At 42.6% G+C, this 21,557-nt stretch overlaps 1 protein-coding gene across 3 annotated transcripts in view; it reads left to right on the forward strand.

Annotated features, from left to right (window-relative positions):
• The first annotated feature begins 347 nt into the window (after positions 1-347).
• KIAA0319L (KIAA0319 like) overlaps positions 348-21,557 on the forward strand; it is a 103,526-nt gene continuing 82,316 nt past the window's right edge. Inside the window, exons 1-2 of one of the 3 annotated variants that reach the window (XM_084786247.1) lie at positions 348-531; positions 3,624-3,793. In XM_084786247.1, coding sequence (XP_084642373.1) covers positions 3,652-3,793 — 142 coding nt within the window. In that variant the 5' untranslated portion in view covers positions 348-531; positions 3,624-3,651. Of the gene's footprint in view, positions 532-3,623; positions 3,794-9,157; positions 9,383-21,557 lie in introns of those variants that run through there. The other 2 variants (XM_084786246.1, XM_084786248.1) reach the window with 2 other exon arrangements.

Here is a 21,557-nt window from a genome sequence, read left to right on the forward strand (position 1 = left end):
CCGCGCCCTAGCCAATGGCACGGCAGGGCGCTAAGCAGTAGGGGGTTGCCTCCGGTGCGGCCATCTTGCTTGTGGGCATTGCCGGAGTCTAGGGCCTCGGTGCTCGTGCTAAGGAGGGAAAGTGCAGGCCTCCCCGCCAGGGCTCGAGGCAAAAGCCTGAGGGCCCGGACGTCCTCGCTTGTGCGTAGATCTCCCCTTAGCACTGCCCCTCCTCCTACCCTGGGCTCGCGGCTGGAATTGCGCTTCCGGAGGGTGGGGGCGGGAGGGCTGGGATCAGCATGAAGAGTGTGTTTCCGGGTTGAGCCCCGGGAGGTGGGAGGAGGCGGCGTTTCCGGCCGCGGTCGCTGTCCAGGGAGGCTGAGGCAAGAGGGAGCAGCTGTCCGGGTGGGGAGCCAGCACTTCCTTCTTTCTCTTCCTCCTCCTCCTCCTCTGCGTGAGGGGAGAGAAGGTTGGGGCCCCCCTCAGCCCATGGACTGGGAGGAGGCAGAAGCCGCCGAGAGCCGGCACCCCTCTATGTGGCCCTGAGCCCCGGTAGGTGGCCGGGGCGGCTGGCTGCCAGGCCGAGGACCTAGAGCTCAGGGGAGGGGCAGAGGCGGGACGGGCGATGCCTCGGGGGTACGCTGGCCCGGCGTTGGGATCCGGAGTTGTCGCTCCTGGCCCGGCCAGGGCAAGTTAGCTGCTTCTAGCCTTGCAGGTGTCAGAGTCTCAAGCTGAACCCCCCTCCCCCCGCTTTGGAGCTCAGGCCTGGTCAGGCAGCTCCCTCCATTCCCTGTCAGACTGGCAGACCAGGCAAGCTCCAGGTTCTGCGGTTCTTCTGACACTCTCAACCTCTGCAGCCTCCTCTCTTTGTTGCTGTCTCTAGTGTTTGACGATCTCCCTCCTCATCGAGATTAAAAGAAAAAAAAAGTTGGTACAGAATAAAGGGGGCGGGGTTGGGCACGTTGGCGAAACCCGCCTCCTTGAGAGTTTTGACCATTATGCCCCTTAGAGGGTCCCGCAGTGGCTGCTGTGAGCACAAAAGCGAAGTCAAGGACAATAGAAAACCTCAGGCGGGGTTCCAGGAGTGCTTTGCCTGCTCACCCCTCATGGTGGTTGTGCCCAACCGACAATAGATGCTGTCGAAGCGCATTAGCTGACACTCCTTGTGCTTTCTTGTGATTACCAGACTGGAAACTAGGAACAAATTGGAAAGACGACCTCCTAGAACAATCTGTTCATTTTTCCAGCTATTTGTAAAACAGTGTGTGCAAATATAAGCAAAGCTATTCATGGCAGTCTGTTCTGTAACTTTCTCAAATATCTAAGACTCCCCCCCCCCCCTTTTAAGCTTTCTTCTTGATTACTCACACCCGCTGAATAGACGTGCTCCGTCGTTATTCAAACATATCTTATCGCTGTGTACATAAATGGAGTTCCACGTATGTAGCTGACAGACTGAACTGTGATACATTCCCCATCAACCTGAAGTATTAAGTAAACATTACCCCCTGCTCTGTCTGAACAGCTGCTGCAACAGAGTGCTTTTTATTTCGGGTGTACTTGTAACGCCCTAAATGCCAGAACTACTGGGAGCTTTTCTAGATTTTCATTTGTCAAGTGTTGTGGGGGTGTGTGTTCTCTCCCTGGGTTGTTACCCTTTGATTTGATAACAAACACTTTGGATCTTAGCAGTATTTTGTTGTTCCTTCATCTGGTCAGCAAGCCTTAAACTGGACCCTAGCAGTGATTTGTGCCCATAGGCAATTGTAGGTTTCAGCCGAGTAAATGGCTGGGAGTGCAAATGAAATTAGTTCTGCTTCTCCCGTGCACTTCTCATCGGTTTGCTAGTCCAATGGTGTTTATTACTCCTGTTTTCAAAGCCTTTTCATTTCTTTTTTGCCTTTCCCACCCACTTACCAGGATATTGATGACAGGTGTTGAGTCACCTTTAGTTTTAAATCCTTTTGTGGTAGGCAGAAATGTGTTGGGTAAGACACACACACACACACACACACACACACACACTCACGAGCACACACATACTCTGTACTCCACCCTGGGAGGCTAGAGAAGTTTCTGAGTATAGTTTCTTAGGCTACGTTTCATAATCTTTTGAATGTGTTTATGGCCCACACATCTTTTTTCCTGGCCCCTGTTCAATCCTAATGTGCAATCATAGGAAAGGTAGAAATAGGAATGGGCAGAAGAGAAGTGAGAAAGTTGAAGTCCTTCAGGTGCCTGTGGCTCAGTGAAAGGCATTGCCTCAATTTGGAGTGGTGCGTTAGTGTCTCTTCATTTCCTGGCATTGGTGTTGAAATCCACTCCAGGCAGTGCTGGTCTTCTTGTATGCTGGCTGGAGGCTGAGGGTTAGGGTTGTCTACCTGTGTTATTTGCTAGATGTGGATGACAAGGTCATATTTAGGACAGAAGATTTTTAAATTTTTTTTTTGAGTGGGTTTCTCTGTAGCCTTGGCTGTCCTGGAACTTGCTCTATAGGCCAGGCAGGCCTTGAACTCACAGAGATTAGCCTGACTGTGCCTCTCAACTACTGCGATTAAAGTACAACACCACCACTGGCCAAAGGTTTTTTTATTTTATTTTTCTTTTTGAGACAAGTGTCTCATATTATCTAGGTTTACCTTGAAGTACTAGATTTAAGTAATTCTGCCTTAGCCTTCCAAATAGCTAGGACTTCAGATATAAGCAATAGATTTTTGAATTGTTTTTTTCAGAACTCTGTCAACTCATATGTTGTCAAGCCTTATACAAGAGGGAGGAAACTAGCTGGGCATGGTGGCGCACGCCTTTAATCCCAGCACTTGGGAGGCAGAGGCAGGCGGATCTCTGAGTTCAAGGCCAGCCTGGTCTGCAAAAGGGAATCCAGGACAGCCAAGGCTACACAAAGAAACCCTGTCACGGAAACAAAACAAAAAACAAAAAAACAAAAAAGAGGGAAGAAACTTCTAGAAAGTCAGTGTCATTCTCCTCTCCCATTCCCCGTACATTCTATAGCCACTAGATTACAGAATAGCTAATTTAGTGCCCAAGTTAAGCATATGGGGAGAAGTATACAGGAATTTAAGACAGGAATTGCAAATGACTTGCATCAAACAGATAATGTGAAAGTGTAAATTGGGTAGATTTGTAAGATATTGTGGGAATGGTAGCAAACTGGACAGTGCTTGCTGTGCCTATAGAGGATCACCTTGACTATAGCAAGACTGGGCCGTATAATTACGATTAGCTGGAGGAAGTCCAGCCTCTCCGTAGATAACAAAGTACTTAGGTCAAAATCATAGAGCAGTCGGTAGAAGCAGAAGTGGAAAACCAAAGCTGCTTTCTCAGGTTGGTGCTCTTTCCCATCATGCCACGTAGATGGTTTCCTGTTAGGTTAGACCATAACGGAATATAACATGTTTCACTTTAACAGCAGATTCACTTTATGTCTCTTGCTCTGTTGTCAGGCTGATAATTACAGGCTATGCCAACACTCAGGCTGAGCGTTAGCTGGCAGGCATACACACTGGAAGACACACTTGAAATTTCTCTTTCTCCTGATCTGTCACATTTTCTAGCATTCCACATTTCCAGGAATCAATTATTAATTACTTGGCATATAATTTCTTCTCGTTCTGTCTTTCTAGTGTACTGGTTCCGTCCCTCTGGAAGGCCATGGGGAAGAGACTGGGAGTCAAGCCAAGTCCTGCTTCCTGGATTTTGCCAGGATATTGCTGGCAGACATCATTGAGGCCACCAAGAAGCCTCTACCTGCTTTATACTCTCTTCTGCTTCAGCGTTCTGTGGATGTCAACAGGTATCAGTTTTGAAATTTAACCTCCTCCTCCCTGCACCTCTCCCAAACAATCAGCATATAGAATTCCTGGGTTTGTTTTAAAGACATACCAGAAGGCTGACAGGAGTGGTAATCATCTTGGTGGGTGTTTACTTGCTAGGTTTGTTTTTGGTTTTGGTTTTTTATTTTTTGAGATAGGGTTTTTTTGTGTGTGTGTAGCCTTGGCTGGCCAGGAATTCACAGAGATCTGCCTGCCTCTGCCTCTGCTGGGATTAAAGGCGCTCAACACAATCCCCTGCTTGGGTTTGTTTTGGAATCAAGATATGAATTGGATTATTTTCCCATAAGGGAGAATTGGTATTCATTTTGCCACTTTATAAAGGTAGATCGACCAAAAGAACAAAGCAAACAAATAAAATCTTTCTGAGTTGGGTAGATTGAGGTCCTGGAGTTGGACGTTGTCATGTAATGATGTGTTACCTAAAGGCTTTTTTATCTTTTTAAGTGGGATCTCACTGTGTCGCCTAGACTGGCCCTGACCTCATGATTACCTTCCTCACTGGACTTACCTTAGATCCACCTCCTAACTTGACTTGAGAGATCACATAGTAAAAGCACTTGTGCTCGTGCACTGCTGGCATGTGCGAGGAGGTCAAAGGCAGCTTTGTGGAGCCAATTCTCTTCTTGTACCGTTATGTGGATTCTGAGGCTCAGACTCAGGTGGTCAAGCCTGCTTGGTAGAGCCATTTCACTGGCTCTGCGCTGCTTGTTGTTTTTAATAGAAAAGAACCACGCTGATAGACTTCACAGAGTATACTTTCCTTCTCAAGACTCTTTTACCTCCTTAGAGCCTCTTGTCAGGCATCAGTGCCAAGAAGGCTAAATGTCAAGCCAAATTTAAAAATACGCTTTCTATCTTTACCCTTCCAGTTCTTTTGTTGGTATGGTACCTTTCATAATGTGGAGTGTGAGTAAGCAGCAATTTGAGAAAGACTTACTTCTGAGTGTTCCCTGATTCTGGACAATGACCAAAGCCTTCTGCTGTAGAGACCACTGTCATGATTGACTATTGAGCCTGTGCTCCAACAGCTACAAAGATTTCTGTCACTATAATGATCTTGAGAATCAAGTAATTACTGTACTTAGCAATTTTAGTAGCGATGACTGTGGGGTTTTGTTGTCTTGCAGTGGTAGCTGTTGATTGCATGATTATAGTGGTGGAGACTGCAGTAGATAGAAAGCTGACCCAAATATTTTTTATATAAAATCATGCTTTGTTGACTAGTTCTGGGCACTGTTTTTATGTAAGATAATTTGAATTAAGTAATTAATTTAGTACCATTACATTAGGAAAATCACTGCTTTGGAAGTATACCAACCACATACCAGACTTCTAGAAACATTGCATATTTTCTCATCTAAATTTTATGATAATTCTGAAATAGGTAGTTTATGCTAATTGTATTCGTAAGGAAATTGAGACCCAGAGAAGCAAAATTACTTGGCTAAAGTCAAATAGCAAGATATGGCACAGCAAGATTCCAACCCAGCTTGTTTTTTATTGAGTTTGTTTTCTTCTGATCTGCCACAATTCTTCTGAGCATAGGTGATTCTTGGAGAACCAAAGCTCTTGTCTTGTTTTTTTCCCAGAACCATGATAAGAAGCTGGTTGTTAGAAAGATTCAGAGTACAAGAGGAGGAGTTCAAAGACTCAAAAAGTGATTTGGAGTCTTTCTGTATTTTTTGCTTATACTTGGTTAAGAGTAGAATTGTGGGGGAGTTCCAGATTTAGATAAGAACTTATTTTTAATCTATCCCGATGAAGATTAAAGTGAAAATATCTAGGGTTTTGGGGTATAGGCTGGGGGTAGAACACCTGACTAGTATGTGAATGGCACTGTCAATTCCATACTACAAAGGAAGAGAGATATGGTTGCCCTCAAATACTGCTAGAAAATTTGAACATAAAATATTTTCTCATAAATATCAGGAGATCTAAAAAAGTTCATATCCCTTGACTTACTTCCTCTTTTAAGAATTTTGTGCTGGCCGGGCAGTGGTGGCACACACCTTTAATCCCAGCACTTGTGAGGCAGAGGCAGGTGGATCATTATGAATTCGAGGCCAGCCTGGTCTACAAAGCAAGTCCAGGATAGTCAAGGCTACACAGAGAAACTCTGTCTCGAAAAAACTAAACAAACAAACAAACAAACCAAAAAAACAAAAGAATTTTGGGCTGGAGAGATGCTTCAGTGGTCAAGACCAGTCTGCTCTTCCTGAGGACCCAGGAAAACCTGTAATCCTTACCTCTTTTGACCTTTTCGTGTACCAGGCATACAAGTAATGCACATATATACATACAAACAAAACTCTCATATACATAAAGTTAAAAAAAAAAAGAGTTGTTTATGGTGAGGGAGTTGGAGGGAACTGGAAAGATGGCTCAGTGGTTAAGTGCATTTTCCAGAGGACCTGAGTTTGGTTCCTAGCACCTATGTCAGATGACTAACAACTTCCGGTCTCAGAGGGTGCCTGTATGTATGTGTGCATACTGACATACATAAATAAAAATGAGTTTATCTCAGCTACATAGTGAGACCTTGGCTTTAATGTGTGTGTGTATATGAAGTATATGTACATATATATATGTATATATCAAGAGCTAAGCATGGTCACTCAGGCCTGTAATATAATGTAATGTTTTTGTTTTCTGTTTTGTGTGTGTGTTTTGAGACAAGGTCTCTACTATAGCCACGTCCTAGAACTTGATATATAGACTATGCTGGCTTTGAACTCACAGAGCTCTGCCTGCCTCTGCCTCCTGAGTGCTGGGATTAAAGACGTGTGCCACCCATGTCTGGCTCTTTATTTTATTTTTTTTTGTTTGTTTGTTTTTGAGACAGGGTTTCTCTGTGTAACCTTGGCTGCCTTGGACTCCCTTTTGTAGACCAGGCTGGCCTGGAACTCCCAGGGATCCACCTGCCTCTGCCTCCCAAGTGCTGGGATTAAAGGCATGCGCCACCACCTCCCAGCCATGACTGGCTCTCTAATGTAGTCTTAACAGAAGGACTGCTGTGAGTTCCAGGCCACACTGGCCACAGAATGAAGCCTTTCCTCCCCAAGTTGCTTTTGGTCATGTGTTTTTATCATAGCAACAGAGAAGTAACTAGAACAGATACTATCCAGTGTTTCCTACCACAGGAAAATGAATACGTGGGGAGACATGCTAAGTGAAATGGTAAAAATAAGATAAATATCTGCATGTTTACCACAGTATCAATGGTATGACATGGAAAAAAATTACATAATAGGAAATAACCTAAAATAAAATATGTAACTGAATGTTTACATACTATGCTCTCTTTATTCTTCTGTTTTCTAGTGATTTTTGAACAACAATTTTTGTTTTTTATTTTTTATTTTTTTGGTTTTTCGAGACAGGGTTTCTCTGTGTAGCCTTGGCTGTCCTGGACTCACTTTGTAGACCAGGCTGGCCTCGAACTCACAGTGATCCGCCTGCCTCTGCCTCCCGAGTGCTGGGATTAAAGGCGTGTGCCACCACGCCCGGCTCAATTTCTTTTTTTTGAGACAGGATTTCTCTTGTAGTCCTGGTTTTCCTGGACTTGGTTTGTAGACCAGGCTGCCCTTGAACTCAGAGATCAACCTGCCTCTGCCTCCTGAGTGCTGAGATTAAAGGCGTGTGCCCCCACACTTAGGAAGAATTATTTTTAAAAGCAAGGAGTCAAAAATCTATCAGGCAACGCAAAAACAAAATGACACAGGTGAAAACCTATTCAGGTAGCTCGAGTTGGTGTTCATATGCTGTGTTTATTCAGCTTTTACCTGAGCACTTACATTTTTCCCTAATCAAAGATGGGCTGCTTTTTTCTGTTATCATGTAACTCGTGGATCATATGAATTCTTCCTGAAAAAAAAAAAAAGAGCACTCTTCAGCTGGTGCTCGTTCCTGGCACCACTTGGTAGCCGGCCCCTCCTTGGGAAGAGCTCCAGGTACCCACTGATGTCATTTAGTTGGCTCTTTTTCATTTCTGCTTTGGACTCAGTGGTGAAGCCCACTGCCAGAAATGAGTAGTTATGACTTATCTGATAAAAGTTACCCTATCTTCTTCCTTGTGGGCTGTTGAGTCAGTGCTTTTCTGTATAATTTTACTGCTGTGTGGTTTGAAAGTAGCATTTTGGACCTGGTGATTATCATTTTGGATAACAGATGTGAGATGACCCTAAGAACTTGGAAATTCCTCGGTAGTTAGTCAACTTTTTTTTTTTTTAATTTTATTTATTTATTTTGTGTATGTGAATGCTCTATTTGCATGTACACCTGCAGGCCAGAAGAGGGCATTAGATCACATTACAGGTGGTTGTGAGCCACCATGTGGTTGCAGGAACTTGAACTCAGGGCTTCTGGAAGAGCAGACAGTGCTCTTAACCACTGAGCCATCTCTCCAGCCCCGGTTAATCAACTTCTTAAGAGCAGGAATATGTCCTTTTTTGTTTCTGTAAGGTATTCCAAGAAAGTATAAAATTTGGCACATAAATGTACTAGAAAAATATTTGTTGGCTGAATAATACATTAGCGATATGCTTGGGAGGCACAGGCAGGTGGATCTCTGTGAGTCCAGGACAGCCAGGCCTACACAGAGAAACCCTGTTTTGTAAAACCATAAATAAATAAATAAATAAATAAATAAATAAATAAATAAAACATTAGCGATAAGATTTTTTTTTTAAGGTAGCTGGAGAAACAGCTGTGGGTGCTGGGAACTGAACTCTTATATTTTTGTTTGTGAGCCTAGCCTTTATTGGATGAGCCATCTCTCCAGCCCAGGAGATTATTTTTTGAGAATTAAACTGTGAAACCAACATAATCAGAGTAGAAGTCTTTTTTTTTTTTTCAGAGTAGAAGTCTTAAGGTAGAAGTCTTATTTGTTTGCTTGTTTTTACTTTTTGAGACAGGGTTTCTCTGTGTAGCCTTGGCTGTCCTAGACTTGCTTGTATAGACCAGGCTATCCTCAAACTCACACTCACAGCAATTTGCCTGCCTCTGCCTCCCAAGTGCTGGGATTACAGGTGTGTGCCACCAGGCCCGGCTAAGGTGGAAGTCTTAAAGACAATTTAAGGAGACATAGTACCTTTGAAACCAACAGATGGGATTAAAATATGAACTATATTAACATCTCCAAACAAGAAAGGCTGTATCTGAAGAATAATGTGTGCATGAGACACAGACCTGGTTGGCCTTGGAATCCTAAAACAAGGAGGCCAGTACAGGCCTGAAGGTAGCAGCTGACTCTGGAGAATTCCTGATCTTCTGCCTCTAAGGAGGAGGCTTATACCTAGTTAATTATTAGAGGACTTAGTAGGACTCTGGCTCCAGATGAGGCAGAATGGCTCCTGCCCCACAAAAATGTCCAGTTTCATAAGAGAAACAAACACTACTTTGTGTGAAGTGAAAAGATGGAGGGATTCAGGCCCTGTGCTGCTGGAACCAGAGAAGAACGTTTCGCTGAGGGTGACGGGGAGAACCTGGAGTCCTTTCCAAGAAGCTGATACCTGGGCGGTTTTGAAAGTTGAATCTGAAGGACGCAGAAGGTATTCCCAGGCAACGGGCACTCAGAGCAAAGGCGTAAGGATGTGGCTGCACTGTGCCCTGCTGAGTACTACTGGAAGGGCGGTTCCTGAGGAGGTCAGGAGTGGCTGCATTCCCAGCAGCCTCAGTGTTAATCTTTCTTAGAGAGGTTGTCCACAGACTATCTCCTATGTGGCCCAGGGAGTCTTTGAACCTTCGGTCCTTATGACTGACTCAGCTTCGGCTTCTTTTTTTTTTTTTTTTAAAGATATGTATGTATACATATGTTATGTATAGTGTTTTTTTTTTTGCTTACGTGTACTCCTGCACTCCAGGAGAGGGCACCAGAACTCATTGTAGATGATTAAGAACCACCATGTGGTTGCTGGGACTTGAACCCAGGACCTCTGGAAGAGCAGCCAGTGCTCTTAACCTCTGAACCATCTGTCCAGCCCCCTCAGCTTCAGCTTCGTAAGCATCCCTGTATTACAAGTCTGCGCCACTAGGCCAGGCTCAAATTCTGTGTCTTCCACTCTCTTCATTTCCTGTTCTCTCTGCAGTGCCTGTGCATGCTAGGTGAGTGCTTTGTTACTGAGCTATGTGCCCAGCTCTGGTTTGGGGTTTCTTTGAAACAGGGTCTAATTTTTGTAGCCACGGCTGGCCTGGGACTAACTGGATAACCCAGATTGACCTTGAATTTGCAGCAGTTGATGGCTCAGCCTCCCAAGCACTGGGATTATGAACATGAGCTACCATGCCTGGTTTAAATTTTCTTGATTATGTTCTATAATCTAGAAATATGTTGAAGTTGTGCCCAGTATATGCTTATTTATACATTATATAAAATAATATATGAATATCTAAGTATACATAAGAGAAGCTCAACACAAAAATTTTAAAGAGATCAATAAAAAGGAAATATGAAGTAATATTTAATTTAGAAATTGTTTTTAGTACATATGGACACATGCATACCGTGGCATCTGTATGGAGGTCAGAGAATAGCTGTGTGGAGCTGCTTCTGTGCTAACCTTTACATGGCTTCTGGGAATCAAGTGCAGATTGTCAGGCTTGCGTTGTAAGGACTTTACCCTACCAAGCCATCACACCGGTCCAAAGTTTTAAGATTTTTTTGGTTTTGGTTTTGGTTTTTGGTTTTTTGACAGAGGATTTCTCTGTGTAGCCTTGGCTGTCCTGGATTTGCTTTCTAGACCAGGCTGGCCTGGAGCTCCCAGCGATCCACTGGAGTGCTGGGGAAGAGTTTCTGTTTTGTTTTAATTATTTCAGTGTACAGAATGATGAGTTTCATTATAGCCTTCTTTTGGTACACATTTCATTAAACCTTGCTTATATTCACTCCCTTCTATTTCTTCCATTTCTCCTTCCCTCAAATAATTCCCAATCTTCATATATACACAATGGATGTAGTGTATCTAAAACCTAGATTCAGCATGAAAAAACAGATAGTATTTGCCTCTTTGAATCTGGCAACATGATGCTCTCCAGTTCCATCCGCTTTCCTGGAGCTCACGTAATCTCATTCTTTATGGCTGAACACAGCTCTCTTATGTGACTGTGCCTCATTATCTGTCCATTTGTCTCTTAGATAGGCATCTGGCTGGTCCTCTGTGTTCTGCCTTCACCTTTATTATTTATTTCTGTCTATTACTTTTGGATTTGGATTGTTCTTGTTTTTCTAAGAACTTAAATAATTTATCTATGGTGTCTCTGGTTTTCAACATAAGCACTCATAGCTATAAACTTTCCTCTTAGAACGAACTGCCTTGCTGTGTCCCAAAGGTTCTGTAAGTTGTGCTTTCATTTCATTTGGTGCTAGAAACTTTAAAATTTTCTCTCTCATGTCTTTAGTGACCTTCTGGTCATCCAAGAGTCTATCGTTCAGTCTTTAAAGATTTATATAATACCTGTGGTTTTCTTGTTAATTATTTTAAGTTTCATTTCACTATGTTGTGTTAAGATAGAAGAACTTCTTTTTATTTTCTTGCACTTCATAAGATTTGCTTTATGGCCTATTTTAGAGAAAGTTCTATTGGTTGGCTGAGAAGAATTTTTATTTTGCTCTTGGATAGAACATTCTGTAAATGTCTCTTAGGTCCACTTGATCTATTGTGGAGATTAACTCTGAGGTTTCTTTTGTTTTGTTTTAAATTTTACATTGAGCTGTTTATGGGCGAAGTCACAAATTAAACAGATTTTTGAATAAGAAAATGACAATTAGTCTTGCTGGCAGATTATTATGTATCTCAGACTGGTGCCTGACTACCATGTAGCTGAAGATGACGCTGAACTTCAGATCCCCTTGCCCCATATTCTAATAGCTGGGATTGCAAAAGTGTGTCACCCTACCTGGTTTATGAACTGCCAGGGATCCAACCCAGGACCCTGTACACTCTACCAACTAAGCTATATCTCCAAGCCGGGTAGTGGTGGCGCACACCTGTAATCCCAGCACTCGGGAGGCAGAGGCAGGCTTGTCTCTGTGAGTCTGAGGCCAGCCTGGTCTACAGAATGAGCTTCAGGACAGCCAAGGCTACACAGAGAAACCCTGTCTTGAAAAAAAAAAGTTAAGCTATATCTTCAGCCCTTGAGTTTTGTTATTGATTTTTACTCTGGATGACTTACTTTCATTTGTTTGTTTATTACATTTGTGTGTGTGTGTGTGTGTGTGTGTGTGTGTGTGTGTGTGTGTGTGTTAATGTAGAAGTTAGAGGACTTCCTTTACCATATAGGTACCAGGAATCAAACTGAGGTCATCAGTCTTGGTGTCAAGCTCTTTTATCCACTGAGCCATCTTGCTGGTCCTTGATGTCTTTTTTCCCCCTTCTCTGAGACAGAGTTTCTTTGTGTAAGAGCCCAGGCTATCCTGGAACTCACTTTGTAGACCAGACTGGCCTTGTACTCAGGTAGATCCTCTTGTCTCTGCCTCCTCAGTCTCATGCCATGCCTGGCATGATGTCCAATTTTTTATGAGAGTGCAGTAGTGAAGATATCTCTGTGTCAAGATCTATCCTTTTCCCAGCAGTGGTGGTGCATGCCTTTAATCCCAGTACTTGGGAGGGAGAGAAAGGTGGCTCTACCTGAGCTCAAGGCCAGCCTGGTGTACAGAGCAAATTCCAGGACAGCCAGGGCTACACAGGGAAATCCTGACTGGAAAAACACAACAAAAATAAAAACAAAATCTATCTTTTCGTGTTCATTAGTATTTTGTTTGTTTTGAGGTTTTGTTGTTTGTTTGTTTTTTTCAGGACAGGACTTCTCTGTGTAGCCCTGGCTGTCCTGGTACTTGCTTTGTAGACTAGGCTAGCCTTGAACTCACAGAGATATGCCTGCCTCTGCCTTTGAGTGCTGGGATTAAAGGCCACCACACCCAGCTAATGTTTTGGTTTTGTTTCTTTGTTTTGGTTTTGTTTTTTGTTTGTTTGTTTTGTTTTTTGAGACAGAGTTTCTCTATTTAGCCTTGGCTGTCCTAGACTCACTTTGTAGACCAGGCTGGCCTCGAATTCACATCAATCTGCCTGCCTCTGCCTCCTGAGTGCTGGGATTAAAGGCGTGCGCCACCACACCTGGCATGTTTTGGTTTTTAAATTGAGAACTCCAACATTTGTTATATGTATATTTATAATTTTTATATCTTCTTAATTTTTTCTTTACTAATATGTAGTGGCCTTTAAAAATCTTTTCTAGTTGGGCAATGTGGTGCATGCCTTTAATCCTAGCACTTAGCAGAGGCAGGTAGATCTCGTGAGTGAGTTTGAGGCCAGCTAGGGGGATTTCCAGGACAGCCAGGGCTATATAGAGAGACCCTGCCTCTTAGGGGGAAAAAAGCCAAAATCTTTTCTAGTTTTGGTTTGAAGTCTATTTTATCAATTATAAAACAACTATGCCAGCTTAGTTTTGGCTTTTATTTGCTTGGTAACTTGACTTCCATCCTTTCATGCTCAGTCTGTAGATATTGTTACCAGTGAGGTATGTATTTTAGAGACACTGATAGTTGGATCTTGATTGATTGATTGATTTGAAATAAGGTTTCTCTGTGTTAGCTCTGGTCATCCTGGACTCACTTTGTAGACCAGACTGGCCTCAAACTCAAAGATCTGCCTGCCTCAGCCTCCCAAGTGCTTAGACCTTACCTTTTGTTTTTTGTTTTTTGGTTTTTTTTTTGAGACAGAGTTTCTGGGTATACCCTTGGCTGTCCTGGGCTCCCTTTGTAGACCAGGCTGACTTTGAACTCACATTGATCCACCTGCTGTCTCTCAAGTTCTGGGATTAAAGGCATGTACCACCATGCCTGGCTTGGACCTTGTTTTTTAATCTAATGGGCTAGCATGTGTCTTTTAATTGAAAGGTTAAAACTACATTTAAGGTTCCTATTGAGAGACGTCTGCTAATTGCTATAGATTTGTCAGTTGTTTTCTTGGCTATATAGATGTGTTAGTTACTTTTCTTGTTTCTATGACCAAACACTTGACAAGAAGCAATTTAATGAAGGAGGGCTTATTTTGGTTTACAGTTCAGGGACATATTATCCATCATGGTGGCAGGGAAGGAACGTGGACAAGAGTGGGAGGCTGCAGGTCATATTGTGTAGGCAGCCAGAAAGCTGAGAGTAAGGATGCCCATTCAATCTGAGACCCTCATGGGGTGGTACTGCCCACATATGGTAGGCCTTCCACCTCAGGTAGACTTGCTCTAGGTAGTTTCTCACTGGTCCCCAGAGCTTGTCTCCCAGGTGATGCTGGATCCTGTCAAGTTAATGCTCACTATGAACTATCACAATAGGTTGTTCGTCTTTTTCATTCTCCCCATTTGTGTTAGGTGTTTGCTAATTGACCGTGTTAGACATGATGGATTCCTAGTTCTCTTTTGTTCATCTGTTTTTCTTCTGAAATTCTTTTTTTTTTTTTTAAGATTTAAAAAAATTATATTTTTATTTTATGTGCATTGGTGTTTTGTCAGGTCCCCTGGAAATGGAGTCACAGGCAGTTGAGAGCTGCCATGTAGTTGCTGGGAAATGAGCACAGGTCCTCTGGAAGAGCAGCCAGTGCTCCTAAGCACTGAGCCATCTCTCCAACCCCTTCCATGAGGTTCTTAACTGTGCCTTCTTTGTCAGGACTTGCTTTATTCTCCATGTTTAAGTGTGTTCTTTATCGTTGGCCTGGCTATCATGAATTACTTTAGTTTGTGCTTTTCTCAAAAGATCCTTGTTTCTCCACCAACTTTAAGAGTAACTTTGTGGTATATAACAATTTTGGCTGGGAATTGTTTAATTTTAGGGCTTGAAATATATCATTGCTTGCTTTATGTCTTTCTTCCTTTCTTTCTTTCTTGGCTTTTAAGGGTTTTTGTTGAGAGGTCTGATAATTATTCTGATTTATTTGTCCGTGTAACTGAGTTAGCATTTTTCTCTTATAGCTTTTATCCATTTATTTATTTATTTTAATCCATTTATTTATTGTTTTGTTTTGGATAGGCTCTAATGTAGCTCAGGCTGGATTTAAACTTGCAGTTTAGCTAAGGATAACTTTGAATTCTTTTTTTTTTTTTTTCTTAATTTTGGTTTTTCGAGACAGGGTTTCTCTGTGTGGCCTTGGCTGTCCTGGACTCTCTTTGTAGACCAGGCTGACCTTGAACTCACAGTGATCCGCCTGCCTCTGCCTCCTGAGTGCTGGGATTAAAGGTGTGTGCTATCATGCCCGGCCCAAACTCTTTTAACTTTAATTATATGTGTATAGGTGCTTTGCCTGCGTGTATGTATGTGCACATGTGTCCAGTGCCCTCAGAGTTCAGAAAAGGTGGGAAGATCCCTTGGAATTGGGATTACAGATGGCTGTGAGCTACTGAATGGGTACTAGGAATTAAACCTGGGTCCTCTGGAAGAGCAGCTAGCTCTTAACTGCTGAGCATTCTCTATTCCCCCAGGCTTGTTTTGTGTGTGTGTGTGTGTGTGTGTGTGTGTGTGTGTGTGTGTGTGTGTATGAGTATTTTGCCTGCATTTATGTATGGGTACCACATGCCAGCCTGGGGCCCACTGAAGTCAGGAGAGAGTGTCAGATCTCTTGGAACTGGAGTTACAGATGGTTCTGAGATACCATGTGGATGCTGGGAACTGAACCTCAGTCCTTTGCAAGAGCAACAAGTGCTCTTGACTGTGCAATGATACCTCCACCCTTCACTTTACTTATCAATTCATTCGCTGGTAGACATCAGAGTGTTTCTACTTTTTGGCTATTGCAAGTTAAATGGTGTTCTGAACATTTATGTACTTTTTGTTTGTGTTTGTTTTTTTAAAGATTTGTTATTTTGTATACAGTGCTCTGCCTCCATGTACACCTGCAGGCCAGAAGAGGGCGCCAGATCTCAGTATACAGGTTGTGAGCCACCATATAGTTGCTGGGAATTGAACTCAAGACCTCTGGAAGAGCAATCAGTGCTCTTAACCTCTGAGCCGTCGCTTCTGCCCTGTTTGTTTGTTTGTTTGTTTTGAGACAGGGTTTCTCTGTGTAGTCCTGGCTGTCCTGGACTTGCTCTATAGACCAGGCTGGCCTCGACCTCAGAGATCTTCCTTCTTCTGCCTCCTGTTACTAGTTTTTTTTGTTGTTGTTGTTGATTTTTTTGATTTTTTTGAGACAGAGTTTCTCTGTGTAGCTTGGCTGTCCTGGACTCACTTTGTAGACGAGGCTGGCCTCAAACTCACAGCAATCAGCCTGCCTCTGCCTCCCAAGTGCTGGGATTAAAGGTGTGTACCACCGTGCCCGGCCCTTTACTAGTTTTTATGTGAACATGTTTTTCATTTTCTTTCTTTCTTTTCTTTCTTTTTTTTTTTTTTAAGATTTTTATTTGTTATATATACAGTATTCTTCCTGCATGCCAGATCTCATTATAGATGGTTGTGAGCCACCATGTAGTTGCTGGGAATTGAACTCAGGACCTCTGGAAGAGCAGTCAGTGCTCTTAACCTCTGAGCCATCTCTCCCGCCCCGTTTTTCATTTTCTTGCACATAAAGTTAGGAGTAGAATTGTTTACTTACCCAGTAGTTCTATGTTTATTTATTTATTCCTTTTTATTTACAGCCTTCCATTTTCTCTTTTTTAAAAAAGATTTTGAGAAGCAGTTTTTCACAGTAGCTATGCTGCTTTATATCAAGAGTTCTAACTTGTCTGTCTGTTCTTCTGCATTTCTCATTACCTGACCCCTTCCTGCCCTTTCAGCAGCCGGCTCATGCACAGGGCCTCTCACATGCTAGTCATCACCAACCCTCTACTGGAGATCAGAAAATCTGGGAAGCCTTCATGGAGGAAGAGAACTTGTTTTGGGTCTAGTATGTATTCAGTTTGCAGACAGACTGACACAGCGAGTGAGAGGACAAAGGAACAATCAAATAGGTAGAAGTTCCTTACTTCACTCATTCACTTGGTTTTTAAGTTACTTATTCATCCAGTGAATCTTTTCTGATGCAGGTTCTGTTTTGTGGCAGCTTTCCAAGTAGTTCTCTAACTAAGTCTTCCTGACCTTTGGAGTTTCTTGATTGGGCAGGCTTTCATTTGCTCTCTCTTTTCCTTTCTCTGTACTCTTCTGAATCCAGTGAGGTCTGGCTTCTACACACCTAGGTTTCTCTAAGGTAATGGTGATCTTCCTACTTGGTGACCTTCATATCATCTTAGTTGAAATCTACAGCAAGGTTATGAGACGGCATAGTGGCTAAGCACTTGCTGTTCTTCCAGAGGACCCAGAGTTCAGTTCCCAGCACCTGGCTGCTTGCAACCACCAGCTCTTGGGGCTCTGATGCCTCTGGAACTCATGGGCCGCTAGACCAGATGCAAATACACAAATACACATAATTAAAAATAAGATAACAGGCCAAGTGGCGGCGGGATATACCTTTAATCCCAGCATTCAGGTGGGTTTCCATGAGTTCAAGGCCAGCCTGGTTTAAAGAGCAAGTTCCAGGACAGCCAGGGCTACAAAGAGAAACCCTGTCTTGAACACCCCACCCCGAAAATATATAAAACAAATCTTTAGAAAATCTTGGCATCTTTGTTTATTTTCTTGAAACTCTGTCTTCACTTGCTTTAAAATACAGTTTTCTTTGTTCTTCGAGTTGATATTCTGTACTTTTTAATGCTTTCCCCCTCAGCCCTGCCTTAGCTTTTCTCTTAAATGTTTTGTTCTTGAGGGTTTTGTTTCATATCCCGCCCCACCCCGCTCTTGCATGTACTTTAGCAGCCTCACTCATTTTCTCAGTTGATAGCTATGTGATTACCACTCCCAGATCTGTCACTGCTGAGCACCAAACTACCTAGCCACCTGTATGTCACACATCTCCAACTGGATGTCTCATAACTACCATTAAGTTAATATGTCAAAACGGAAGCCAGAACTCTTCTTCTCTTTCTTCTCTTTTATTCCCTATAAACATAAAAAGAGCATCTCCACCCATGTTCTAAGGTAGAGATCTCTGAGTCATTCTCCATTTCTTTCCTCCTCCATATCAAAAGATCATCATTCATATCGTGTTTTTATGCTCCACCCTGCTGCGCGTGTCATTATCGTTCTCACTAATGTTTTCTGATTCACACAAACATAAGTTTCTTTCAAACTCCCGGAGACTTCTGGTCTGAACTCCTTTGTGAAGTTCTCGTGATGGCTGTGCAGCTCTCTGTGCATCCTGCGTTATATGCTGTAGTGTTAGGCTTTGTGAAGAGAACGCCAGGGGAGGTCTTACACATAGGGCAAGCCTTTTTTATGTCTCCACTAGCAGATAGTGTTAATATAATTGCTTAACACTAGCAGGGCCAAGTTCTAGCATGCTCCTGCCTCCTGCCCCAAGCACTGTTTGACCCCTAATGATTCTGTCTTCTCAATCCTAATAGCATTCTCCATCTAATAAATACCTGGTGATCCTACTCTATTCTATGTTGTTTGCCGTCCAGCCTTAGCCACAGACTGGTTCTCACTGGACTGCTGCCTCCACCTTTTTTTTTTTTTTAACAACAGCTTCCTTAAATTTCAGACAAATGACTAAATGTCTTTGCTTTCCAACATCAGCAAAGACTCTTCTGTCCCGCTTAGGTCTCATCTTTCTGCGTGTCAGCAGGGACACTATCCTTTAACAGAGAATTTGGCATACATGGGAGTCTCTTAGAACTGTAGTTTTTATGTTGCCAGTTGTCACAGGTATTCTGTATGATGGATGGCAGTTATAGTGTATTCTGTGTAGTGGGTAGTGGTTATGGTGTATTCTGTGTGGTAGGTAGTGGTTATGATGTATCCTGTGTAGTAGGTGTTGGTTATGGTGTATTCTGTATAGTAGGTGTTGGTTATGGTGTATTCTGTATCGTAGGTAGTGGTTATGGTCTATTCTGTATAGTACATTATGGTTATGGTGTATTCTGTAGGTATTCTGTAGTAGGTAGTGGTTATGAGGTATTCTGTGTACTGAGTAGTGGTTATGGTGTATTCTGTGTACTGAGTAGTGGTTATGGTGTATTCTGTGTACTGAGTAGTGGTTATGAGGTATTCTGTGTACTGAGTAGTGGTTATGGTGTATTCTGTGTACTGAGTAGTGGTTATGGTGTATTCTGTGTACTGAGTAGTGGTTATGAGGTATTCTGTGTACTGAGTAGTGGTTATGGGGTATTCTGTGTACTGAGTAGTGGTTATGGGGTATTCTGTGTACTGAGTAGTGGTTATGGGGTATTCTGTGTACTGAGTAGTGGTTATGGGGTATTCTGTGTACTGAGTAGTGGTTATGGGGTATTCTGTGTACTGAGTAGTGGTTATGGGGTATTCTGTGTACTGAGTAGTGGTTATGGGGTATTCTGTGTACTGAGTAGTGGTTATGGTATATTCTGTGTAATTGGTAGTGGCTAAGGTGTATTCTGTGTAGTAGGTAGTGGTTAAGGTGTATTCCGTGTAGCAGGTAGTGTTTTGGTATATTCTATATGGTAGATAGCGGTTTGGTGTGGTGAATTCTCCATCCTGATTAGGAACAGGAGTCTATTATGATCATTTAATTGTGTATCTGTCTATTATTCAAAGTTACCTCTTTAGTATGTAACATGTAGTAGATAACAAGTTCTGTTGTTAATGTAACCATAGCACCCTGTTTTGAGCATTTGTGTTTGAAAGAACTGGTCTTTTCTTCTCTACTTTTTCAAACTTAACCTATTATGTGGGTTCTTGTCCAAAGAGGAAAATGTATCTACAGTTCTCTAACTGATTCATTTCACAAATGGCAGGGAATTTTCTTTCTGGCTCATGAGTTAGAAATGAATCCTCTTGTGTGGAATGGCCAGTCTTGAGACCCTCTTGCCTTGCCATGCTCTAGCTGGGCTGCTTCTCCTGTATTTACCAGCTGAGTAAGCTTCATTCAGTATGGAAAGCAGAAGGAAGGCTGTGGCTACACGTTCCTGCCATGCTGCCCAGCCACTGTTATAGTCTGTACTCTACAGATAACATTTTGGTCTCTGTGTTCCCTAACTGCAGTGTTTTCTATTCTCATCAGACCAGAATTCTGCACGGAGAGATTAACAATCTCAGAGCCCACAAAGATTGCAGATGAGACACAAAGATGGCTCCAGGCTTAGCAAGAGGTCTCTTCTAGTTGCATTCTGTTCTTTTGTGCTTGAGTTCATGAGTCCAGATAAATGCCCCTAATGCCAGGAGTGTTCCTGGTACATGGCACAAGTGCCAAAAGGCAACTATTGGCCTTGACCCCTCTTTCTTCCTTATTCCTTTTTTTTTTTTTACTACTTTATGGTATGTAGATACTTTTTTTTTTTCCGAGACAGGAGACAGAATCTCTCTGTGTAGCCTTGGCTGTCCTGGACTCACTTTGTAGACCAGGCTGGCCTTGAACTCACAGCTATCTGCCTGCCTCTGCCTCCCGAGTGCTGGGATTAAAGGCGTGCGACACCACACCTGGCTTGACACTCTTATGCCAGTAAGAACAAGTCATTTTTTTTTTAAAGTATGTGATATACTGGGGCTGGAGAGATGGCTCAGCGGTTAAGAGCACTGACTGCTCTTTCAGAGGTCATGAGTTCAATTCCCAGCAACCACATGGTGGCTCACAGCCATCCACAATGAGATCTGGTGCCCTCTTCTGGCATGCAGTACATGCAGGCATACTACTGTATACATAATAAATAAATAAATATTTTTAAAAAGAATTTTTAAAAAGTATGTGGTATATTTTGAAAATGTATTGGCCTTATTTTCATGGAAAAGCATTTTTGGGAGGCCTTTAGGTGCCTCCATTTATCTTCTTCTCCGTGGTGGGCACCGATTTGAGGTGGATGACTAATGGAATATCTTTTCCAGCAATGAGCCTTCAGCAGGAACTTTCCCCTGCCAAACTGCCCTATATTCTTAACTACACTGCAGTGCAGGAAGGTAATAAATTATTAATCCTAAATCTGTCTCCTTAGATTGTAGGGTAATGACTTGAGTACATGGCAGCTGGGGGAAAAGGGAGCTTTCTGGCTGCTAACACAAACCACAGATGCTTTTTGATTCCAAGTTCAGCTAACTGGCATGAGCAAGTCTAGGGGATCTTGTTATATCACATTCAGTTGATGTAAGTTTCTAAGATTGGCCAGTTCCCGCAGTTAGCCCCTCTCCCCATGATGAGAACTCATCATCTGTAGCTTAAACATTTGGTGGCGAGAGAGAAGCACCCTCAGTCCTACCATCCTGGGAACCGGTACTTTTGCTGGGTTTCTTTGCTATTTTGAGACTATGCAAATGTAACATAAGCTTATTTACTAACTTGTGCAAGAAAGTGAAGAGAGATGAGGAAACAGAGTAATTGGCAGTAAACCTAGAGCAACTTTACTTTTTATTATCTATTTATTTATTTTTTGGTCTTTTTAAGACAGGGTCTCCTGTGTAGCTTGGCTGTCCTGGAACTTGCTCTGTAAACGAGGCTGGCCTTGTACTCATAGAGATCCTCCTGCCTCTGCCTCCCTGAGTGCTGGGATTAAAGGCTTGTGCCACCACTGCTCATCTTTAAGAACAATTTTAAATGGACTCCCCTTGGGGATTTTTCAAGGGAAGAGAAAATATGGCAGCAATGGAGTTTAAAAACAAAAAACAATTACAGGTCAAAGCATAGCCTGTTTTGTAGATTTTATAAAAGTCTCAGTATTTGATTAGCTGCTAGTTTAAAGCATTGT

The sequence above is a fragment of the Acomys minous genome, assembly GCF_964271855.1.
Source record: "Acomys minous genome assembly, chromosome: 6".
Taxonomy (NCBI): Eukaryota; Metazoa; Chordata; class Mammalia; order Rodentia; family Muridae; genus Acomys; species Acomys minous.